A 26439-nucleotide genomic window follows, 5' to 3' on the forward strand; every position below is an offset into this window, starting at 1 on the left:
ATTTAACAAAATGTGGAAAAAGCCTTGGAGTCTGAATACTTCCCGAAGGCACTGTATGTGTATTTTAACTCAATAATGTTTGAAATGAAGTTTAAGCTGCCTATCAATCATTGTTTTGCGACCAGTGGACAGTCATGATAAATGCGCACTTGCAACAGCTGCATAGCGTGGATCCCAGCCTATAGAATAAAAGTTTGAGTGTGTTCCTACCTTCTAAACTCCTCCATGGTATTGGGCTCCATACTTTCAACAACTATTTGAATGTAAGGAGACCACGACTGGTGCTTTTATTGCTCAATCGAATTTGTGCTGACTCAAAACAAAATATCCATGGCCTAACATACATATGCTCAAACTCGCACACTTTTGACAGACTTAAAGGGGCGTTATGTAGTTGCCACATCCATAATTCAGACTTATAAATTAATAATATACTGTATGCTCATTGATTCTTAATGAATATAACTTATTAATGCCTCATTAGCTTAGTTCAACTGTCAAACCCGCAGGATAACCCAAAATATAAGCTTGTTTTAATCCAATGTTTGTAAACATTGTAAATGTAAACAAACCCTGTATAGCCTCCAAAGCATGGTTGAAACAATACTTTTGATATCATGGATGGTCAGACCTTGTATCCATAGCTCTGCCTATTCATGTGAGAGTGGTTACAGGCCCATCCCTCAGCTTTTTACCAAAACAGAGGCAGGGTGGGCCCTTGGTTATTGTTTCAACTGTGGATTCTCCCTTTAAACAGACTCAAATTATCGAGTTGTCAAAGTGTCACCAACAAAAAAACGTAATCAATAGGCCTATAGCAAATGCAGTACATGGCATTAATTTTTCATATGCAAATAGCACTTTTTGGTCGTGCTCAAGGCATGCCATTCCATTAGAGCAGCATTTAAGTAATCAGACTACGGTGCTGAGTTTGGGTAATCCAAAAGTTACATGACTGATTATAATTTTGGAAAGGTAACTAGTAACTAACGGATTCCCTTTAGAAAGTGACCTACCCTGCAGATCATGGCCTCTTGTGTATTACCACATTAGGAGAATCAGATGCATACACAGTAAAATTACAGAGTAAATTGAACTCTAATTGAAGAAAATCCAATTCTGCCACAGATAATATTTGGTCCCAGTTTAAAAAGAGTAAAAGGTACTCTGGCAACAGAGTTGTATATGCTCAATTTAGTGTTGATATTTAACTCTGCATCATTGCGTTTCACTCCGTACAGTATTCATTGAAAATAACTCTTACTTTAATTCTCTGCAGTGTTGTTCAGTACTCTAGAGTTATTTATTTAGAGTAATGTTTACTCTTACAATATAATCACGAGTTAATTCAACTCCTATGGCCTCAAACTCAACACTATTTGGGGGTTTATATCAAATCAAATTATATGCTCCCATTTAAGGTGTAATGTGTTATTTAAATATTTCTTGTCATTATGATGGCTTACAATGTGACATCCAATCTCTATTGCAGGACTCATCAACTACATCAACTACAATTATTTTTTTCTTGAGCGGATGGTCAGGCGGCGGGAACGTGATTACAAATTATTTGTGGACTGCAAATTGACCAATAAGACCAAACAGATATAATATATGACTAAAATATTATCAGTTCCAACCTCGATTACATTTGTATATAGTCACATACAGTATACGTCTCTGTCATGTGTGAGAATACTTTTGGAACAGATTTCCAAAATCTAAATCACTTGTAGCTGATTTGCTGGTGTTTTCACGTCTAGCAAGTAATAAATACACTGAACAAAAATATAAATGCAACATGTAACGTGTTGGTCCCATGTTTCATGAGCTCAAATAAAAGATCACCAACATTTTCCATACACACAAAAAGCTTATTTCTCTCAAACTTTGTGCACAAATGTGTTTATATCCCTGTTAGTGAGCGTTTCTCCACTGCCAAGATAATACATCCACCTGCCAGATGTGGCATATCAAGAAGCTGATTAAACAGCATGACCATTACACAGGTGCACCTTGTGCTGGGGAGAATAAAAGGCCACTCTACAATGTGCAGTTTTGTCAAACAACGCAATGCCTCAAGTTTTGAGGGAGTGTGCAATTGGCATGCTGACTGCAGGAATGTCCACCAGAGCTGTTGCCAGATAATTTCATGTTCAGTTCTCTACCAGAAGTCTCCTCCAATGTCATTTTAGAGAATTTGGCAGTACATCCAACCAGCCTCACAACTGCAGACCACGTGTAAACCCTTTTGTGGGGAAAAACTCATTCTGATTGGCTGGGCAATGTTCCCCAGTGGGTGGGCCAGTCTCCCAAGTGGGTGGGCCTATGTCCTCCCAGGCCCAACCATGGCTGCGCCTAATGAATTTATTAAAATTGTATTTTTATTTAAAGATTTCCTTACATGAACTGTAACTTAGTAAAATCGTTGACATTGTTGCATGTTGGGTTTATATTTTTGTTCGGTATAAATACAAATAAATAAATACAATTTAGTATTTTTTGTCTCAGAAAACTTGGGGGGCCAAATAAAATCACAGGCCACTAGTTGGGGATCCCCGCTCTATTGGTATCCATTTAAGAGGGAGGATATCCAGCAATTTTACATCACCCACATCAGAATGTATGTCAGAACAGGGAGGAGAGTACTGTTGCTAAAGGCTTTGTCACAACCAGCCGTGACCGGGAGTCCCATAGGGCGGCGCACAATTGGCTTCGCATTGTCCGGGTTAGGAGGAGGGTTTGGCCAGGGGGGCACCTGCAGGCTGACCACGGTCGTCAGTTGAACAGTGTTTCCTCCAACACATTGGTGCGCCTGGCTTCCGGGTTAAGAGGGCGGGTGTAAAGAAGGTTTGGCGGGTCATGTTTCGGAGGACGCGTGATTCGATTTTCGTCTCTCCCGGCCTGTTGGGGAGTTGCAGCGAACTAGAAACAAGATCTTAACTGGATATCATGAAAAAGGGGGTACAAAAATAAGAGATGACCTACATCATGAAAACTGGAACCACCTTCTCAGTTACAATTGCAATAAATCCAACTGTTAATAGATTAGATTAATTTAGGAAAATGTATGTTACATATCATTGTGTAGCATCAGATCAAAAACAATGTACCCCTCGAAAACAGATACTAAAACAAACTATTGAAGAAATCTACCTGCAACAGAGCATGCTGGGAAATCTGACAATACATAGTTTTATCTCTCTGTCTTTTGTTACTCTTAGGGCGTTTTCACACATAGTTTTGAGCTACAGTTTGAATCAGAGTTCCACCATTTGTTACATGATATATTTTTGACACATTGGTTTCACGTTGCCAAATGTAAAAACGAACAAAAATTCACAAACAAAACCACGTTTCAATGTCAGTAATTTGTTTATTGGACAAAATTGCCATAGTTAAATCCATTTACGCTCATAAATGTGCTGGTACTCACAGAATGTTTCAGATATATCAACTTTGATCAAATGCTCGCAGTCAAACAAACAATAATAATAATAATGTGGGGTTTGGTCCTGACAGCGTTCTCACCTGCAGCGAATCACATCAAGGTACAAATTGAATCAGACCGAGACCATCATTTTTGAGCAAACCACGGTGTTTGTTTATTCCGGACCCGAGTGTGGATAGTGTTCACACCATTCCAAACCAACCAAACTAAGGGGATAAACTCACTAGAGTTCGGACAAAAACGAACCAAACAAATTTGGTGTGAAAGCCCCCATAATGTAGTTAAAAGTACTCCGTCACAATCAACTCCAGTTATCAATACTAAGTCCAGGGACCATATCAATCTGTTGAGGGTAAAGATAACTCCAAGTTAATTTAACTTTAAATGTTTTTACTCTGTGATTTTTAAACTCTCTTTGATTGACTGTGTCAATATCTGTGTCCAGATATGTGTGACATGTGACCATAAAGAACATAATCAGGACAAGTTCTCCTATTAGATGAACAATGTGATTCGGGTGGTGAAAATCTCTCTCCCTATTTCCATCTTCCATATTTCTGCTCGCTTTCAGCCAAAAAGCCCATGATTGATTGAGCACTAAAGAGGATTATTATTGGCTGAAAAGGAGAGGAGCTGTTGTGGGTTGCTTGCTGTACCCATGGAAGCAGAATGGCTGGCTGTGATGTGGCCCTCCAGAAGGCTGTGTTTCTGAGCCGGATAGCACTGTGACGGGTCCCAAGACTCTGCCTGCCTGTCCACTCTCTGTTTCTTATCCTGTAGGCCTATAATCTCCTCTCAAATAGTCCCCATCCGTCTGCACGTCACTGATAGTGTATGGGAATTGCACACGTGTTATGGGGCCCATGCTTCCATATGAGACACATTTTGGGATGACTGCATTTGGCGGCAGTGTCACTCGTGTGTTTGGTGGAGTCTATCATCTGTTGAAACAGTGCTTTACAGATCATGATTAAAAGCTTGAATAACCGAGGAGATGGCGGACATCAACATCTAGCTAGTTGAATCATTAAAAGCCATAAGTGTAAACTGATGATATGCTACTCACTATAATGATACGTTTCTAATCCTCTGTGCATTCGATGCCAAGAAATCGTATTGACTGTGAAGTGTGGAAAGGAAGTGCCCTGGCCTGTCATCATGTATGCTGTTGAATATGGAATCAATTCCTCCCATTTTCCCAAGGAATATTATTTGGGACTATTCTAAGGATACTTCTTACTTCTTGAATCGCCTACGAACCCTCTTCATTGTCAGTTTTTCAAAGGAACATTTTTCCTTGCTGACTATTTTAACTTTGTATAACATGATGTGTATGTCTTGAGCTGGCTGCTGTGTGTTTGTCTTGAGCTGGCTGCTGTGTGTGTGTGTGTGTGTGTCTGTGTGTGTGGTGTGTGTGTGTGTGTGTGTGTGTGTGTGTGTGTGTGTGTGTGTGTGTGTGTGTGTGCATATATTCATCCATTGGGTGTGTGTGCTGTCTTGCATATCCTCTTGCTTATACTCATTTAGGCAATTTAGTCTCACTGAGGACACATGTTGTATCTAAATGAATTAGATCCTCTGGGAGCAGCGTGAACAAACAGGAGGATAATTTAATATTTCAGACCATGCAAATCACGCCTGTTTTTCTGTTGAGGCGGAGGCAGTTCCAGTTCCATAGCCTGACCGCAGTTTGCAAACACTAGGAGTAGTGGTGCTCAGGGGCAGTTGCTAGTGTGGACATTAAAGTGTGTCTAAGTTTGCTCAACTGAATAGAGGGTTTATATGCTAATAAAACCCTTCAGCTGTAGCCAATTTATACTAGTTGTGAATACCAAATAGATCCCCCGCCTTAGAAATTATAATGAATGACTGAATTTTTACCTGTTTCGAAGCAAATATCCAACGAACACCCAAGCAAAGGTGCTCTCTCCCTTTTTACAATGCTTGTAATGTCATGGTCCTCTTGTTATGAACCATGAGGCCTTTACCAGATGTGGTGATGGCACGACATACATGCCCAGAAGGGAAGCTGGGTTTATAGAGGCAGACTGAATGGATCTGCAGAGCTTTGTGATATAAGGGGATTGCAATCAGAGCCCAGTAATCCATCCATCCAGACCTCCAGCATCATCAGTGGATCAGAAGCAGAGCTACAGTATGTCTGGCCAGAGGAGTGAGGACGTCACTTGTTTCCACCAGGGACTCTGTAGTTCATCACGTTTTTTCATCACAATCTTTAGTGCTAAGGGACCCAAAATGCACGCTCTGATGTGATGCCTTTAGATGGTTGGGCAATGTTAATATGCCCCCACCTCCTCTGTTTAAGCACTGCTGCTGTCGCTCCTGTTTCCTTCCTCATTCGTCACCGTGCCTTTGCCTTCCCTCGCTTCGTTTTGTTCTTCTTTAATCTATTCTGTGTTTCATCCCAAGATGTATGACTCAGACAATTTGAGATGCTGTGACTCTCGGAGAAGACGATGCATTTTAAAGACAATGGTGGCAGAGTGAAACACAGGCTTCTCTGAGAAACAAGTGGAACCTTTCATCCAGAATCCCCTCCAAACTGGTGACAGCAGCAGCAGCAGCAGCACTGAGACAAGCCAGATACTGAGCCGTGTGCCTAAAGGGGATGGGAGAGCTGTAGAGCCTTGAGATTTATCTGTCTCTCAGTCTCTTTTGTCTGCGATCTGTCTCCATGCCTTCTGTTTGGATGCTATTGAATAGTTCAGTGTTTGACATACTCCTTTCACCCTGTCCTGTGCGGTCTTGTCTTCATGCCTGATGGTCCCTGCCGTCTTCTTCATTGGCACTTCCCCGGTGTTTGTAGGTTGTAGTTATTGCAGTGTCGTAAATACTGGCTATTGGCTACAGATGCTCATGCACACTGACAACTCTGGGACCAGCCATTAGAGGCCCCTGCTGCTAGCAACCTGGTGGAGAGCATGTAGTGTCTAGACCAGGCACCCAGAGTCTGCCATGTACATCAGAACAAAACAAAGCTTTGCATGACTGTCCTGGACATGCATTAGCACACCTTTGATTCAGGAATCTGGGTACTGTTGAATGACTTTCCATTAAATTAAGGCATTCTGTTCCTACTAGCACAGCTGGCAGGGAATGATGGAGATTGGAGAGGTCCCAGAATAACACAGGGCTTGCTAAAACACCACCCCTTTCTTAAAATAGCTTTGAATCATGCATTATTCGTACTGGGACTGCCGGTGCTGTCAAGCAGCATTTTCTGCGGTGCTTATTGTCTCCCCTTGTTATCTTCAAGTCCTGCAATTTGAAAAGATTCCCTGAACTCATTTCCATAGCTTTGTGTTTGTTATTGGGTGACTGATGACTCCCCCTTCTACAGTGAAGAAACATTAAAGAATGCTTATTAAGTTAATTCTGTTTCTTCTCTTCCTCAGTGTTAGAATAGGTTGTTGTTGGCTGTTGCCGTGCACACAGGGAGAGCGAGAACGTGGCGCCGACATTCCTCTAGAGATGGGGAAGTAGATTCCAATCTCCCAGCCTGCCTCTCTCTGTGTCACGCTGTGTCCCCTGGGCCCACTAAAGCGTGAAGGATGCTTGGAGGGGGGGCGCTGACAGGTCCTCCAGAACCTGCCACTTTGTCAGTAGTGATGCAACAGCCGCACACACTAGTGCTACACGTGTCCCTCTTATCGATCAGGATCGATATCTTCAGCTAACAGGGCCACACCCAGAAACAGAAGAATAACATTCACAAGAATACAAAGCCACAAAGACATGCACTCACACTGATACACACAAAAAGAACCAGGCAACCATGGGCTGGGCTGATAATAGAATCCCTGGCTCTTCCTCCATTTTTGTTTTGTTCTTGTTGATAATGGACCATTCTTCTGGATGATGAATGGTTAAGCCTCTGCCTCTCTAATGCCCAGCGGTGAGAACTGGAAGGGCCAGTTCACTCATCAAATGCACAGATGGTGTTTCATGTAAGATGTCAGGGTTCATGAGCTGTGTGTGTGTGTGTGTGTGTGTGTGTGGTGTGTGTGTGTGTGTGTGTGAGATATTATAAGATGTGTGTAGGTACGCTTTTCTGAGTGTGTGTATGATGTGAAGGCTAATGAATAATTCATCCCTGGCTTTCCATGTGGAGGCTGTTAGTGACTGAAGTCAGGAGATATTTATTGTGTGGATGGCTGCTACCAAACTGTAGTACTGGGCCCAATCATTACTACTGTTGCTGTGGATTTGTGGAGAACATTTACTGTCCTCCCCCTCCTCATATCGCTGGGTATTGAGGTGTCATCGAATACAATGAACATCACTATTTTCAATGACTGTTATTAACATTATTTTCCCCAACCACTGTCAATTCTTTCTCTCCTATTCCATCTCTATTCTGCATATGAATACTTTGCCCATTCCAAACAAACCTCTGTACAGTATAAAGGAGAAACTACAGTGACAAGGCCCTCCATATACAATCAGGTCAAACACATGTTTCTATTCATAAACATTCATTCTGATCGACACACATCACACAACAAATCCATGCCAGGTTATGCATACCTAGTACACTATGAGATGTGCTTTGTACAGATGTAGGATCTTAATTTGAGCTAGTTTGCTACAGCAGGAAAATAATCCTGCAGCGACAGGAAATGTGAATTATTTGGTGGATACTAATTAATGGAATTTTTTTTGTAAGGGAAAATCAAGTCTAAAATGTCAAAGTGGAAATTACAAACTTCAGAAGACTTGAAGGGAATTGGTCCTGCAACAGGGTGATCAAATTAAGATCCTACACCTGTACTATAAATCACCTAGCTAATTTCTATTTATTTTTTATTTTACCAGGCAAGTCAGTTAAGAACAAATTCTTATTTTCAATGATGGCCTAGCAACAGTGGGTTAACTGCCTGTTCAGGGGCAGAACGACAGATTTGTACCATGTCAGCTCGGGGATTCAAACTTGCAACCTTTCGGTTACTAGTCCAACGCTCTAACCACTAGGCTACCCTGCCGCCCCTAATGGTGTTTCCAACCTGTGTAATGCAATTTTTTGAATAGCGTTCGCTAATTGGCAACAAATCAGTGTGTTAACTGCTATTTTAATTATTTGTGTCGAACTATGTATTCTCCAGATGAGCGCTACTGTCTCTCTCCTCTGTCGCACACCTCCTCCTCCTCCTCTCAGTACATCCTTCAGTGCTCTCCAAGGTCTATTCCATTGGCTTCCCTAGTATGATTTATGACCATCCTTGCCTCTTATAGGCTAAAGCATGGACCATGCCGTGGTGGAGGAAATGTGTGAAATGGCACTGATCACCAGGGGATGATGATTAAAATGATAATGAGGATTGTGATGCCACCTGTTATACATACAGTATAGCCTACGACTCCCCATAGTATCAATATGATTGCAACCAGCGATACTATGACACGTCAAAACATGTTGATGTCACATGGACCTTTTGGGCTATGAGGTTATGGTTGTATGCCATATTGCTGTAGGCATATCAATTTGATTCTTACTTTCCTGAGCAAATGTCAACGAGTTGGTACATAGTAAGAAATGCTCATCTAGCTGAAACTGTATGGTGTATTAGACCTGAGAGGTCAGGAGTTCTGGGCCAGATACAGCAAACTAGTGCAAAAATAGTTTGCTGTATCCCCCCATCGCCAGCTGGCTGTGGTTGTGGTGACTCAGAGGTAGTCTCAGATATCCCCGACCTTGGAGAAACGTAAGCCTATAGGCAATGGCACAAGGTCTGGGGAGTCTGTCAGCTTTTCTCTGACATTTAGAAAGAGGAAAACATTTTTACAGGGTGGGAGATGGGGTGCTATGGGATTGTTTAAGATACTCTTTGAAGAGGAAAGGGTTTCAGATGTTTTCGGAAGATGTTTTCAGGGGGAAGCTGGTTCTACCATTGGGGTGCCAGGACAGAGAAGAGTTTGGACTGGGCTGAGGAGGAGCTGCCTTCCCGTAAGGGTGGCAGGGTCAAGAGACCAGAGTTGGCAGAATGGACTGCCCGGGTTGGGGTGTAGGGTTTGAGCATAGCCTGAAGGTATGGAGGGGCAGTTCCTCTTGCTGCTCTGTAGGCAAGTACCATGGTCTTGTACTGGGACGGTTGAACACCATGCGGGTTTCAGCGTTCTGGATAAGGATGTTGTAGAGAATGTACCTGTAGGATCGAGTCACTGCTTTGATATTTGTGGAGAGGAAGGTGGGCCCACATCCAAGCTGAGATATCTGCCAGGCACGCAGAGATGCATGTCGCCACCTGGGTGTCAGAAGGTGGGAAGGAGAAAAGTAGTTGACTGTCATCCGCAATGATAGGAGAGACCATGTGAGGATATGACAGAGCCAAGTGACTTGGGGCATAAAGAGAAGATGAGAGGGCCTATAACCGAGCCCTGGAGGACACCAATCATGAGAGTACGTGGTGCAGACACTGATCCTCTCCATGTCACAATTATGAAGAATTAAGATCCAGACTGGACATGTTGGTTCTCTTCTTCTTATTCTGCTGCCCTCTGTAACAAATCAAATGTTATTTGTCATATGCGTTGAATACAACAGGTATAGACTTACTGTGAAATGCTTGCTTACAAGCCTTTTAACAAACCGATGCAGTTTTAAGAAAATGAGGGTTAGGAAAATATTTACAAAATAAACTCAAGTAAAAAAAGTAACACAATATAATAACAATAACGAGGCTATATACAGGGGATACCGGTACAGAGTCAACGTGCGGGGGTACAGGTTAGTCGAGGTAATTGAGGTAATATGTACATGTACTGTAGGTAGAGTTAAAGTGACTAAAAAAATAAAAGTAAAAAATAAAGGGGGGCAGTCAATGTAAATTGTCTGGGTGGCCATTTGATTATTTGTTAAGCAGTCTAATGGCTTGGGGGTAGAAGCTGTTAAGGAGCCTTATGGACATGGACTTGGCATTCTGGTACCGCTTGCCGTGCGGTAGCAGAGAGAACAGTCTATGACTTGGGTGACTGATCATTTCCTCTGACACCGCCTAGTATAGAGGTCATGGATGGCAGGAAGCTTGGCCCCAGTGATGTACTGGGCCGTACACACAACCCTCTGTAGCACCTTAGAGGTCATGGATGCCGAGCGGTTGCCATACCAGGCGGTGATGCAACCGGCCAGGATACTCTCGATGGTGCAGCTGAAGAACTTTTAGAGGATCTGGGGACCCATGCCAAATCTTTTCAGTCTCCTGAGGGGAAATAGGTTTTGTTGTGCCCTCTTCATGACTGTCTTGGTGTGTTTGGACCATGATAGACCGTGCCTATAGTAATTAATTAATACTGCACCATTCAACTGAGTACATTATGTGTATAAGTGATTCATGTGAAAACTGTACTGTACTGCAGACTATGTAGGAACTGTACATGATTTCAGTTTTAGTCGTAATATACTGCAATTTCATTTTTTTATTTTTTATCCTAAGATTTGGAAGCACTCCCAAACACTGGCCTAATCCTCCATCAAAAATGATTAAACTGAGGTTATCTTTTCTGAGTCCCAACCACACATTTAAATTTCCCCCAAAAAACATTTTAAAAAGCTAAGCAAACATCAAAGCAGAAGTGTTTATATATTGTTTGACCAAGCCTCTTTTGGTTTTCCTTCTAAAACTCTTTTGCAGCGTTTATCCTTGGTACCATGGGCTTAGCGTCTCCAGCATGTTACGACCTACTCAGTGCAGCTGCTCAAACCCCAGATGGCTGACAGGAAAGACCAGATTTAAACATGCGACTGCAGTGACAGCTCTTTGTGTGTGTCTGTGTGTGTGCGTGCGTGATGCAAGTGACAAAGATGGAGTAACCAACAAAAAGCTTTAAAATAGAGAATAGCGAGAGTGAGACATACTGAGTAAAAAATAGCGAGAGAAGCAGAGATCAAAACATAGCTGGAGACAGGGAGGAATTATCTGGTAGCTGCCACTGTGATTTTCCTTTCACTCTCTGATCCTGCTCCCAAGTGCTTATTCAGAAACACACACATTCATTTGCTTGACAGTCCTCTCAAGGCCGCTGTCAATTTTTTTTACTCTTTTTGTCTTGAGTGATTTTGAGGCCATCTGTAGCATACATTGTGCCCAGTGTCAGCAGCCTGAGAGGGGGTGATGGTGGGCTGTGGGTAGTGGGGGGTCCTGCCCAGGGCTCTGTGTGTTATTCTTGCCCAGTGGTCAGAGGTGCCGGGGGGCCGGGTGACAGTGTGCCAGGCTCTCAGCAGGCTACTGTTCACTGTGGGTTAGTGTGTGTGTCTAAGCCATACTCACTTCTCTCCCCAGCCATCCCAGGGCCATCTGTGGTGTGTGTGTGTGTGTGTGAGTTACAGGACAACAGGTGTGTGTTTCCGTATTGCTGAAATGATGATGGACCTCAGCTTTTACAACGGCACTTCCTCTCTCTGTAACGATGATGAGCGCAATAAACCAATAGCATGTGTGCTAATAACCCTGTTCATAACAGCCATAACACCTCAGTGTATTCTCCTGTGTTCCCTCTGGCTCATCTGTATGGAGGGGATCCAGCTGGCAGGAGCAGGCACCGATCAAACCTTCCGTGTTAGATGGTCCCCAGTACCTCTCCCTCAGGGGCCATTATGCTCTGTGTTCAGCACCGTGGAGCGGAGCTGTCGTCAGGCAGACTTTAAAGAGCGCCGGAGTTTTGTACCGATAGGTAACAAAGACACACACCCTTCAGAGGAGCAGTGGGATTTACGGTCACAAAATGACCACACCGTACCATCAATGGTATAGGAGCAGCAGAATGTAGATGGGCTAAATGATTATTATTGTTATGTTAGTGTCAGCTCTGATCTTTGGCCAGCCTCCTCATCCGTACCCTCAGGGTCCTTTCAGTCTTCTCTTACTCTGCAGACATTGAAAGGTATTCATGATACTGGTTGGCTCGCTGTCCATCCGGGAGATTAGCAGGTGCTGCAACGCCAAAGGTTGGCTCTCAAGCACTGGAGAGAAAAAGCTCTGAAGACTTAACTCAACTGTGTATCTGGCAGGAAGATGTGGGTCTTAGCCAAGACGCTTCAGTTTGTTAGTTGTGTCCTTCAGGGAATTAATTAAAACCATTATACTCAAACCTACTTTCCTCTGAAAGGTTAATTCAACCTTTTCATTCTCCCTTCAGGTTCCCAGTAACGAGTTGGCCACTCTGTCAACCATGTTGGTGTTAAGGTTGGAAAAAAAGCCTGTTGAATACAAATACAATTAATCAGTGAAGTGTCTAGCACGTCAATGAAGGAGCGATGCGTTTGAGGCTGCAGATCTAGAGTGAGGGTAAAGCACGAGGGCTTTGTGGTGTGGCTGAGGTCTATCTCAGGGGTGACCTGACTCATGAAAACAAAGAGTTGCCGTGGTGACTGGGAGGAGGTAGGCGTGTCAGGATCCTGGCGGCAGTACCAGGAGGATGGACGGGTGGGCAGAAAGACAGGAGGGTTGGGCTGGCTGCTTGTGTTAGGGCTTCTCCTCTCTCCCTTTCTCCATTTCTCTCTCTCTTCTTTGTCTCCTTCTGTCTCTTCCCCCCCCCCCCCCCCCCCCCTGCAGTATGTGGGAGGCTGGGGAGAGAACACTGAATCGCAATAAAACTGAGAGATGGAGCCTTCCCTTTTCTCGCTCAGCACAGACACAACGGCTTTCTTATAACTATGTGATAACAATACATCACTAGTGATGTAAAACCTAGATTGAACCACAAATTGTTATGGTAGTGTAATATAACCACACATCCTTTCCCAGATAGATAGAGAAGTGATTCATTAATCCAGCTATAGTTACTGGCACTAAGGAGGTGACTTTACCGTGGCTGTAATCAAGGACGGTGACAGAATAATAAATGGATATGGTGAGTTGGTAAAAGACCATGAAGTCAGACTGGAGGCTCATTCAGTAAGGAAGGAGGGAAGGGCTTGTACATATCGTAAAGCTGTCGAAGGGAGAGAATAAGAGTTCAGTTTCCCACTTTGAGCACCGACACAAAGCCCAAACTGTGTTAGATTTAGTGTCCGGTAGGTGGCTCACAACACTTAGTAGGGTTGTCACGATACCAGTATTGTGATACTCAATCTTAATGTTGGAAACAAGCAGCCTTATGTTGTCACCCAGAATCACATTTATTTTCCAAGCTATAATATGTTACATACTGTAGGTTTTTAAAGGGCCAAATAGTTTAGTCTGCTTTGTGTTATTCTTTTTGTCATGGAAAATCCGGTATCGTAGTATCACCATACTAGTATTGTGACGACCTTAGCACTTAGATTGGACAGAGTTTCAGAACCTCAAGAAGTTTGGGATGTGTGGTGTGGCCTAGAGAGAACAAAAGATAAGACTGTTTCCTCTCAAAAGTTTTGTGGGAAAAAAACATGGTCTTATTTCTCTGAGGTGTAGACTGTGCTGAGTGCCCTTTACCAAAGCAGACTTTAATACAAAGTACAATTTTACTCTGGAAGTGGCAAGCAGAAGGTAGCCAGGACTTCATCTTTAAAAGGAAAATATTCCTTCCACTGCACTTTGTTCTCTCTGAGAACTCAGAGGCCTTTTTCACTCTGCCCATGCAGAGTTTCTTACTTCCTTTCAAGATAGCATTTAAATTCATCAGACCTAAAGCTATCTGTTGTGAGTGATACTGTTAAAGACTGGTACTGTTTAAGACTTGGAGATGGGAGTGAAATGTGAAGCATATATTAAGCAGACCAGAGCATTACAAACACACAGCTAGCCCAGATACTTACCCCGCCCAGTGTGCGTGCTGTGTGGACTATTGGACTCAGACTTACTCCAGAGGAGATTCTCTGCGAATTTCTCCTTTTTAAAGTCTCATTTTTCCAGCTGACTATGTTTCATGACTTTAATGTAGTCTTTAATGACCCTGGCATGCTTGATAAAGCAAGTCATTAAAATGTGTTGTAAGGCATTAGAAGAATGGGGTACAGGCCCACTGATGCTGCTCTCTACTCTCCTCTCCTCTCTGCTTTACATTTAGAGGACCAATAGCATCTAGAAATACCGATTTGGCAGACTTGATTTGTTCCAGTTAAATACCATGATGATGTTTGCCATACCATCCCCATGGCATACATCTTAAATGATAATGGGCTTATTAGTGATGATATCAATATAGGGTACAATTGATTTGTTCCAGTGGTAAAATCCATATTGCAATACTTATCAGCCAAAGATATGCTAGAGAGTTACTGTAGCTAGCGTTGGAAAGCATCCTCTTCTCCTGACCCTGGAAAAACACTGTGGGCTCTGCTTTCTTCTATTTTACCATTGTTTAAGCCTGTTGTTTTGGTTTTGGTTTCTGGAATAAACACTGGGCAGCACTTAAGGGGCTTAAGGCACAGCCATTAGTATTCCTCAGGCCTCTGCTCCTCACACAGAGGGATGTGGTGGTCCCTGCCTTACTGAATGCCTCCCTGCCTCCTCTGCCCTAAGGCACAGGAATCGGGAGAGACCCGGTCCCAATTTGTCAGCCAAACAAGGAAGGCGTCACAGACTATTTTGAAGCTGTAGCTCATCCACAGATGTACTTTCAGTAAGTCTCTTCATATGAGGAAGCCAGTGAGTGCTCCTTCCCAGCTGAGTCTCTCTCATATCACTTTATTGAGATGCGGCACAGAGTCTGAGCGAACCGGGCTCAGCATCATCTCACAGGGACCAACACCCCCGCCTGCTTATCACGCTCTCCCTTGTTCAGGTCTCTGCTCATTACCACTACATTCACTTTCAGGACCGTGTCCATTCTAGTCGTGTGGGTACTGGTAGCTTATACTGTATGACTGAATCTCAATGTGCTATGCTGGGCCAGTGGTGAAATTAGTGTGTCTCAACTATACCATCACCATTTAATTATTTATTTAACTAGGCAAGCCAGTTAAGAACAAATTCTTATTTTCTATGACGGCCTAGGATCAGTGGATTAACTGCCTTGTTCAGGGGCAGAATGACAGATTTGTACTTTGTCAGCTCGGGGATTCGAACTTGCCACCTTTCGGTTACTAGTCCAATGCTCTAACCACCAGGCTACGCTGCCGCCCCATCCAACCATGCCCTGAGGCTGCTGCAGTCATGTAGGTTCACCTCTGCACTGGGACCTCAGCTGGTTCACACTAATGACAGCTTTCTCTCTATCGCCTGCAGCAAGTTGTGTGCCTGACTGGAACTCAAGGGCCAGACAAAGGGCTCTAAATGTAACAAACACACACACACACACACACACATGCACACACACTAGGGCAGCTGAAGAGGAAGACGAATCTTCCCTCAACACGCCTACCTTGCTTCCTGTGTATGTACAGTATATATGGGAATATTCCACTGACTTAATTATAGTCTACTATAAATCTACATGTGTTTATTGATCAGTCAATCCAAGATTTCACCTGGAGTGAAAATATTTCAAGGAAAACCATATGAACAATGTTCATAGTAAAGAAGTAAAACAATAACCATGTTATGATGGTGCAGGGAACATACAGTTTGTATCAGATATCTGTCTATAGATCCTGTCTGGGGAGAATTGGCCTCCAAGGAGTTTTCACCCAATCAGGTGCTGTGAGGCACCTATTGTTTTATTCATATCTCTTACCCAAACATATACAGTGGGGCAAAAAAGTATTTAGTCAGCCACCAATTGTGCAAGTTCTCCCACTTAAAAAGATGAGAGGCCTGTACTACTCATCATAGGTACACTTCAACTATGACAGACAAAATCTGAAAAATAATCCAGAAAATCACATTTTAATGAATTTTTAGGAATTTATTTGCAAATTATGGTGGAAAATAAGTATTTGGTCACTTACAAACAAGCAAGATTTCTGGCTCTCACAGACCTGTAACTTATTCTTTGAGGCTCCTCTGTCCTCCACTCGTTACCTGTATTAATGGCACCTGTTTGAACTTGTTATCAGTATAAAATACACCTGTCCACAACCTCAAACAGTCACACTCCAAACTCCACTATGGCCAAGACCAAAGAGCTGTCAAAGGACACCAGAAACAAAATTGTAGACCTGCACCAGGCTGGGAAGACTGAATCTGCAATAGGTAAGCAGCTTGGTTTGAAGAAATCAACTGTGGGAGCAATTATTAGGTAATGGAAGACATACAAGACCACTGATAATCTCCCTCGATCTGGGGCTCCACGCAAGATCTCACCCCGTGGGGTCAAAATGATCACAAGAACGGTGAGCAAAAATCCCAGAACCACACGGGGGGACCTAGTGAATGACCTGCAGAGATGGGACCAAAGTAACAATGCCTACCATCAGTAACACACTACGCCGCCAGGGACTCAAATCCTGCAGTGCCAGACGTGTCCCCCTGCGTAAGCCAGTACATGTCCAGGCCCGTCTGAAGTTTGCTAGAGAGCATTTGGAAGATCCAGAAGAAGATTGGGAGACTGTCATATGGTCAGATGAAACCAAAATATAACTTTTTGGTAAAAACTCAACTCGTTGTGTTTGGAGGACAAAGAATGCTGAGTTGCATCCAAAGAACACCATACCTACTGTGAAGCATGGGGGTGGAAACATCATGCTTTGGGGCTGTTTTTCTGCAAAGGGACCAGGACGACTGATCCGTGTAAAGGAAAGAATGAATGGGGCCATGTATCGTGAGATTTTGAGTGAAAACCTCCTTCCATCAGCAAGGGCATTGACGATGAAACGTGGCTGGGTCTTTCAAGCGTGACAATGATCCCAAACACACCGCCTGGGCAACGAAGGAGTGGCTTCGTAAGAAGCATTTCAAGGTCCTGGAGTGGCCTAGCCAGTCTCCAGATCTCAACCCCATAGAAAATCTTTGAAGGGAGTTGAAAGTCCGTGTTGCCCGGCAACAGCCCCAAAACATCACTGCTCTAGAGGAGTTCTGCATGGAGGAATGAGCCAAAATACCAGCAACAGTGTGTGAAAACCTTGTGAAGACTTACAGAAAACGTTTAACCTCTGTCATTACCAACAAAGGGTATATAACAAAGTATTGAGAAACTTTTGTTATTGACCAAATACTTATTTTCCACCATAATTTGCAAATAAATTCATTAAAAATCCTACAATGTGATTATCTGGATTTTGTTTCTCATTTTGTCTGTCATAGTTGAAGTGTACCTATGATGAAAATTACAGGCCTCTCATCTTTTTAAGTGGGAGAACTTGCACCATTGGTGGCTGACTAAATACTTTTTTGCCCCACTGTACAGTACCAGTCAAATTTTGGACACACCTACTCATTCAAGGGTTTTTCTTTATTTGTACTGTTTTCTACAATGTACACTGGAGTGGCAGATAGCCTAGAGATTTGAGACCTGGAAGGTTGCTAGATCGAATCCCTGAGCTGACAAGGTAGAAATATGTCGCTCTGCCCCTGAACAATGCAGTTAACCCACTGTTCCTAGGCCGTCATTGTAAATAAGAATTTGTTCTTAACTGACTTGCCTAGTTAAATAAAGGTAAAATAAAAAATAAGAATAGTGTAGACATCACAACTACACATATGGAATCATGTAGTAACCAAAATAGTGTTAAACAAATCAAAATATATTTTAGATTCTTCAAAGTAGCCACCAGTAGACTGGTACTGTATATAGTGGCTTGCGAAAGTATAGGCATTTCTTATTTTGTTGCCTTACAACCTGGAATTAAAATGTATTTTTTTGTGGGTTTGTACCACCTTTTGCAGCAATTACAGCTGCAAATCTCTTGGGGTATGTCTCTATAAGCTTGGCACATCTAGCCACTGGGATTTCTGCACATTCTTCAAGGAAAAACTGCTCCAGCTCCTTCAAGTTGGATGGGTTCCGCTAGTGTACAGCAATCTTTGTCATACCACAGATTCTCAATTGGATTGAGGTCTGGGCTTTGACTAGGCCATTCCAAGACATGTAAATGTTTCCCCTTAAACCACTCAAGTGTTGCTTTAGCAGTATGCTTAGGGTCATTGTCCTGCTGGAAGGTGAGCCTCCGTCTCCGGGTCTCAAATCTCTGGAAGACTGAAACAGGTTTCCCCTCAATAATCTCCCTATATGTAGCACCATTCATCATTCCTTCAATTCTGACCAGTTTCCCAGTCCCTGCCGATGGAAAAACATCCCCACAGCATGATGCGGCCACCACCATGCTTCATTGTGGGGATGGTATTCTCGGGGTGATGAGAGGTGTTGGGTTTGTGCCAGACATAGCATTTTCCTTGATGGCCAAAAAGCTCAATTTTAGTCTCATCTGACCACAGTACCTTCTTCCATATGTTTGGGGAGTCTCCCACATGCCTCCTGGTGAACACCAAACATATTTGCTTATTTTCTTCTTTAAGCAATGGCTTTTTTTTCTGGCAACTCTTCTGTAAAGCCCAGCTCTGTGGAGTGTACTGCTTAAAGTGGTCCTATGGACACAGGCATGGAGGTGCAGTAAATCCTCAGCAAATTGTATTACGTCACTGCCTGTTAAATTGGAATCATGCATCATAGCACTGCAGTCTGATGTGATGTGCACGAGGCCCTGTGTTGGGGATCTAAAGAAATGTCTGCATGTGCCTGGGAACAGGGCAGCTTTTAACAAGGCACACCAAACATTCTGTTTTTCATAATACTGTAAATATTGAAGGAGACACATCTCCTGTTAACCTAACAGTAGGAAATCATTACAGTGGTAGGAGTAATGATGCACCTACTTATAAGACTCTCAGGAGCAATTCCCGGATTTTGTTGATCCATTTTACAATTGATTTTCATCTGTTATTCTGTTCATATCATTCAGTATGTAACATCCTTTTGTAGGTGCAAAACACCTTCTACTTGAACCGCTTTGAACCTTCCCAGTAATACACCTAATATAACACCTTTTAACACCTCTGTTTCTTTGTGCTGTAGGAGAGAGCGGTGTTGTGTGTAACTTTGGGGCAAAGCAGACGGGGTTGGCGTAGATTGACACCATGTAAACTATATTTTGTCTCCAATATTTATTGAAAACACAAGTACATTTGCACAATGAGCACTTGTTGTCTCTCAGATTCTTTCTAACAGTTGTTGGTTAGCTAGCTATATTTTTTTGTCATATTAGCATAGACGTGACATTAGTAAAAACACCTCAAAACATGACGGATGGGTATCAAGAACAAGATAAAACTAGCTGAAACGAGCCACTTACGATTCCCCACATGGCAGCTTCTTGTCATTGTTGCAAGCTATCTGGCCATCCAGAACCATAACAACACACTGCCTTCTGCCCCATTGAAGGAGGCGCATTGTTTTCGTGACTTGTTAGCTAACCCGTCTATAGACACTTACATTTCTTTTGGGTGTCTGTTGGTCATACTTTACCCTATACAGAACAGTGGTGTGTGAGACTGATCTTTGAACATGATCCTGTCATGTGTGGAGTGGAGTTTTCTACAGTGGGTGTTGATCAATATTCTAATAGGTTTCTCTATTGCAATGTGAGCCAGATGCAGTGCCAGTTGAAAGGACAGAGAGCTGTAACGACAGCGATGGAAGCTGAAAGGACAGCGAAAACACACCGCAGCTTGTTTGGAAAGGAAGTGATTAAGCCATCCTATTGGGGTTTACAAAGGAGGTGTTTTACATATCTAATCAAATAAGCGCTGAAGTGCAATTACTAGTGTGATTAGGGCCAATTAGTTGGGATCCATTTCACTGTTGTTGCGTGCAATACGATATAGGCGCTGCCAATGCCACCGTTTCTGTTAACACCAGTCTTGCTTGAATTTTGTCCGTACTGTACTTCCAGCAAGCTATAGGCTCATTTAAATATATCCAGTAGAATATAAACATTGTTTCCTTGTTGTCAAGTTAAGTGTTAGAATGGTTGGGCTGCCGTGAAAGAAGCAGATTAACCTCCTCCACAGGTAGAATACAGTAAATCATATTAAGAAAAGCATGGGCATGGACAGTAGGTGTGTTACACAAAGATACTGCATAAGCTCCTATATCACGAGGGAACAGCCATAGAGAAACCGCTTTGATATTCCTCTCTTGACATGCATGCATATTAGAATGCCCTAATTATAGGAAGCACATGGGAAAAAACGTATATTTTACTGTCGTGCTGTTTTTGTGCGCTTTCCAGTCATTTCCTCACTGTGACGCTCATTGTCACTATTCTAATTAAGGCTGCTTGTTCAAGAAGGACCAACTGTGATTTGTACCAGGGTTTAGTCATCAGGCCTGTCACATGGTTTCCTGTAATCAGATGAGGGAGACTTGGGACTTGGACCATGTGGCACTGACTGGTGTCTGGATTCACATTGACATGGTGATGTATCGTTCAGGGGAGAACATCTTTGTGTCTATGGGGAAAAGGTTGAACGGTATGTAGATCGTTCTGCGTTATATTTCATTTTGAATTAGGGGTAAACCAGGAGACAGAATACAAATTGCCCTGAACAGGTAGGGCAGATTCCTTATGTATTTGTTGTGATAGGTCGTCATTCACATGGTAATGTATTCAAATTCAATAAAAGCTGTCAAGTCTAATTCATACGGCCCAGCCCAAACAAAGCAGAATTTGGGAAGCTATTTGGGGACTGGGAGGATTGAATGATTCCCACCTCAGAAATTGTATTGATAGACAGGTAGACACACAGACACTCTGCACATACAAAATCGATCCAGGCAGACAGAATACATTGAAGGAGAGGTAAAACATACACACTCTTGGTGGAAACACTCAGTCAACAGATTTATCCAGGGGTCATGTGGTGGATTTATTCAGAACCAAACAAAGAGATGGTGAAAAGTCATTGGTACCCATAGGAGGCAGTTACTCTTAGCCACTAATAATTGCCCATTGGGAGTGGCAAGGCGGGGCTGGGCTGGCTGCTAGAGGATGCTGGAAATAATAGGGGGAGCAGAGAGCAGGGAGGAGCGTAGAGGAGAGCAGCTGGTGGGGGATGGGGTAAGAGGCAGGGCAATACGCCTGTATCACTACACGCCTGGCCCTCTTCAACACTACTACTGCTCAGGACCAGAGACAGAGGTAGGACATATAGTTCCATGCCTTATTATTGTTGCTCTTTATGAGTTTCTGCCAGTCAGTTATCTACCGCATGTTTCAACTATCACATTTCCTATTGTACCAACTATAATGATAGAAAGCTGGGTTGAATGGGGAATCATGTGTTCTGTACATGTGTCTGAACTTGCTCTCCCCATAGACTTTCCAGTGGGCAGCTTCTTTGTCTAGCAACAGCATCAGCAGTATTACTCTGAGTCAGTCACCTGAATGGATGGCCATAATGTGGGTTGTGACTGTGAATGTGTGCTTTTGGAGCTACACCTCGTCCAAGCCCAGACACAGCCTCCTGACGGACAGGGAGGTGGGGAGGGGGCCTCTGCCTCCCTGTGGATGCTGGAGTGGGGATAATTAGCCGTTGCAATCACCTGTGATGGCAAAACGTCAATATGGGCAGAGGGAGAGAGAGAGAAGAGGGGGAAGGCACAACAAAAGCCCCTCAGAGAGCAGCAAGTTGTTAGTGGCAACTGGTGGAGATGAGACCGGTGGAAGGAACATAGAGGAGAGGAGGAGAGAAAGTGGGACACCAGGTCACTCTCTCTTTAAATCGCAGTATTTTAATACTCATCTAATATTTTTGTGCCAGCACTCGTCTTCACAGCCTTGTGTGCGTGTGTGTGTGTGTGTGTGCGTCCTCTATTAATGGCTTCTCACGTGACTTACACCGTCCCTTCCCTGTTTGATAGCTTTTTAATGAGATTGTTGAATTTGTTTAGGGCCCTGCGTGCAGAAGCACCAGAAATACCCCAACGTAATCTCTCCCCGCTCTCCTCGTGGCCGCACCCTATCAATGATTCGAGCAATCTGAATTAGGAGAATGATCCAAATCTCCCAGGCGAGCCTTTCTCCACCCTGCTGTGTGCAGATCAATACCAGTCCAGATACTCTGGGAGACTGAACATTTCGCCAATCTCTCCCGATCTAGGAGTGAATATTCACCGGCCTCTGTGTAGAGATGACCTCCAATTTGAGTATCGATTGTATGACTGTCAAAGTCCAATTAGCTTAAGGTAAAGGCAGGCTCCCTCTTTGTTTCATTCTCTTGCCTCAGACGTTTGTCCGCAGGCCAAACACAACTCAATGCAAAGCGCTGTATTGAGCAGAGTTCTGTATTGTGCCAAGGCTAATGCAGTAGTGCTAAGTAAGCACTTAAATGTAGGTGTGGGTAAGCTACTCGAGAACCTGTCTGCCTCCAATAGCAGTAATTGATCAGGTCTTTCAGTGGTGAAGAGATCCTGTGTCCAGTCGCAGGTTCGAAGAAAGAGAGAGAGGCTTTTGTGTTCAGCAGAGGAATCAATGTGCATCAACCATTTGTAAAGGCATTGATGTTATGTTAGGATGAGTTAGACCTAACTTAGAGGTATGCACAGACTCTTTGTTTTGTCAGACTAGTTCTCCTGATCTTTACCACAGTGAGGTGCACATGATGGTTTGGAACGGTTTCCACACTGAGATCAGTGCTTCTACGATGCTAGTTGTAAGATGCTGGGGTGTGTATGTGGTTAAAAGCCTTTTATTTATTTTATTATACTTTTTTTAAATGTAAGGGGTAGATCAGCTTTAATATTGTAGATAGATTGGGCCTTCCATCAATGTAATTGTCTGCATCCTTTCCAATCCCCCATATACTATATATATATTTTTGTAAATATAAATATATATATATATATATATATATACATTTTTAAAAATATATTTTCCTTGATTATTTTCCCCTAAGGCTACCACCCCTCCCCTAATCTGAGTAAACTAATGGACAGCAACACTTAGGTTTCTACTTCCAGCTTATAAATACTATATACATTTTACCGACATAGTATATTTTTACAACAGTTATCTTTTGTTTGTTTTTAGTCCCATCCTTCAGCTACCCTCCCATCTATCTCTGAACACCATCCAGTTGTGATTTCTATTTGCCATATATTTTTCAACTGTGCTGTGGTGTTTCACAAAAGCTTTTAAACTTTCTATTCTAAAAATGTCTAAAGATTGTAAATTAAAGAAACATTTTTGCTAAGAGTATTATACTGTTGATTGATTGACTATGACTTTTCAGATCACTCAGCAGTGCTATCTGCAGTCCTGAACCTGTGACCAAAAACAAGCTACATATGGACAGTACCAAAACAAATGATCTAATGATTCTGTCTCTTTGCAGCAAAATCTGCAGAGCTGGGATGGTTGTATCCTCCATTTATATAACATTCTATTGATTGCAAGAATTTTGTATAATCATTTAAATAGAAAAAAAATCTACGTGTTGAATCCTGTGTTGTTTTGTGTATCAGTTCAATATCCATGTGCTATGGAATCGGAACATAAAAAATCTCTTCCCAACTATTTTGCGATCTATATGGCACAGCTGTCAATTTCTGGTCCTTAAATGAACCTGGTATACTTTATTTGAATTTTATTCATAACAATTTTCTTTTAACCAAGTATGGTCTTTAATGCAATGCCGACAGACAAGTTCCTTAGTTTCTTCCCCTTCCACTTGCCTATTCCATTTTTGTGGTAATACTGAAATTAGTTGGTTGTAATTTTGGGTAGAGCAGTTGTTCAAAAACCTTTATTGGTTCCCTCACTACATCTTTTTGTTTTGAATGTGATGATGAAAAACTAAACATCCCACCGTGCCTTTCCTTCCTTCCTGTCAGTCATAGTGCATCTGTAATTGGCCCTAACAGGTTTTCACAGTCGGACAACAGAGTGGTTAACTCTCTCACTGTGTCTATTAGGCTCACTCACTGGGGGGCATAACACTTACAAAACTTCTCATCTTTGTAGCCTTCCTGCACTGTATTTAATTGAGCTGTTGTTTGTGATGATTGCACTGTAGCAGTATAGCTCTAATGGTGTGGTTCTCTCTTTCTGCGTTCTGTAGGACTGAGGACCATTTGAGATGCATGGCCTGTAAGCAGCCAGCGCCAGCGATGGCACATAGGAAGAGGCCAGGGACCAGCGGCTCCAGCTGCAGCATGGTGGAGCCCCCCGTCCGGCCCCCCTGCCCTGCCGCCTACCCCCCAGAGCAGCACGACCAGGAGCAGGAGGAGGGGCCGGGGGAGGAGGAGGAGGAGGTCCACTACTGCCGCCAGCAGGGCCTGGAGCCAGAGCTGACAGACAGCCGGCCGGACACACCTACTACACCGGAGCCGCAACACGAGCATGAACACAGCCATGACCACGATCACCCAGACTGCCACGGCCATGATGACCACAGTCACAGCGACGACCATGCAGAGTGCCATGGCCACGACCGCGAGCATGCAGACTGTCACGATCACAGTCACGACGATGTAGACTGCCACGACCACGGCCACGTCCACAGTCACATCAATGACCACGACCATGCAGGCTGCCACGGCCACCGTCACGACCACGCCGACAGCCTGGATGGAGACTCCAGCTCTGACTATGTGAACAACACCTCAGAGGAGGAGGACTATGATGAAGGTCTACCGGAGGAGGACGAGGGCATCACCTACTACATCCGCTACTGCCCTGAGGATGACAGCTACCTGGAGGGCAGCATAGACTGCAACGAGGGCGAGGCTGACTATACCGCCAGCACCGTGCAGCACGTCCGGGCTGAGCCCCCGGGCGACACAGACGAGTGCCAGGAAGCGGTGGAGGAGTGGGTGGAGGGAGAAGGTGGGGTGGAGGTGCGCTGTGAGGTGGTGGAGCAGGACCCAGATGAACAGATCTACGACGTCCTGGACCACCACCCCCACCCCGCCGCCGTCCTGCATGAGTCCCCCCCACCCACAGAGGAGGAGGAAGAGGAGGAGGTGAGAGCTGGGGTTGCTTACACTGGGGACTACTATGGCCCAGAGGAGGAAAATGGGAACTCCGTGGTTCACGAATCGCGGTCCCCATACCGTGGCCGTAAAGTGGTAGTGGAGGGGGAGACGGGGGAGGAGGCGGAGGAGGACATTGACCAGATAGTGGCAGAGATCAAGATGAGTATGAGCATGGGTAGTCTGAGCAGCGGTGGTACTGACCAGAGTCCTGACGAGCTGGTGCAAGACAGTGTACCCAGTGATTACCACCCTCCTGAGGCCCACGCCAAGCCTGAGCCTGCCCCCTACACCCCAACCCCACACCGCCACGACAGCAGACCCAAGTCCCTCAACCTCCCCTCCTCCACACGGCACAACAACCCTGAGCTCCAGAGGGGCTTCAAGGTTCGCTCCCGCACCCCGGAGGAGCGACAGCAGTGGGCTCAAGAACAGGTGAGAAGGAGAGGCCATTTTGATAGGTATTTTCTATACACACTCATTGAATCTCCTCTATTGAAATGATGTGAATGAAAAGTCAGATGTACAGTTTAGGTGATGTGTTGAGAAGGTTGTCAGAATAGAAATCCAACGTTAATCTCTCGTCCAAATTTTAGATCAAGGACCGAGTGATCAATCTGATTTTCACACTTCCTTTTTTTAAATTCAAAGTTTCTGATGCCTCTAACACTAATCTCCTGGATAAACATTTTGTGGCATTTACCAAAGTATCCATTTTAGAAGCTCTATAACCACCACTTAAACCATGCTTCTCCTTCTTTACACTTTACCCGAGTGGGGGATGGTACAATGCCGTAAGGGGGACATCTGTATAGACTAACGTTATACATTAAAGGTCAAATCGTGGGGCTGCTTATATTTGTCCTGTTTCACACATGCACAAGTGTGTAACCTGTACAATGTGTGGTGAAATGGAAATGCGTGTCCCACTCCCCCCGAGGCACCCTCGTAGAGTGGGGTCACGACATGTGTTTAACACAGCTGGAGACACAAGATGTACTGCCAGGCTATGTTCAGATTCTCGTGCAGAGCTATGCCATTAGAACTGATTATCTTCTTATGGCTGCAATCCTGTTAACGGGAGCGATATGACAACAGCCAGTGAAAGTGCAGGGCGCCAATTTCAAAACATCAAAAATCTC

The 26439-nt window shown here is 43.8% G+C and overlaps 1 protein-coding gene across 2 annotated transcripts in view; it reads left to right on the forward strand.

The window, feature by feature from the left end:
• Positions 1 to 26439, forward strand: part of apba2b (amyloid beta (A4) precursor protein-binding, family A, member 2b) — a 74155-nt gene that overhangs the window by 25772 nt on the left and 21944 nt on the right. For both annotated transcript variants that reach the window (XM_020478386.2, XM_020478392.2), the window contains exon 3: positions 24385 to 25732. In XM_020478386.2, the coding sequence (XP_020333975.1) occupies positions 24407 to 25732 (1326 nt within the window). In that variant the 5' untranslated portion in view covers positions 24385 to 24406. The remainder of the gene's footprint in view (positions 1 to 24384; positions 25733 to 26439) is intronic.

Source organism: Oncorhynchus kisutch, linkage group LG3 (assembly GCF_002021735.2).
Source record: "Oncorhynchus kisutch isolate 150728-3 linkage group LG3, Okis_V2, whole genome shotgun sequence".
Taxonomy (NCBI): domain Eukaryota; kingdom Metazoa; phylum Chordata; class Actinopteri; order Salmoniformes; family Salmonidae; genus Oncorhynchus; species Oncorhynchus kisutch.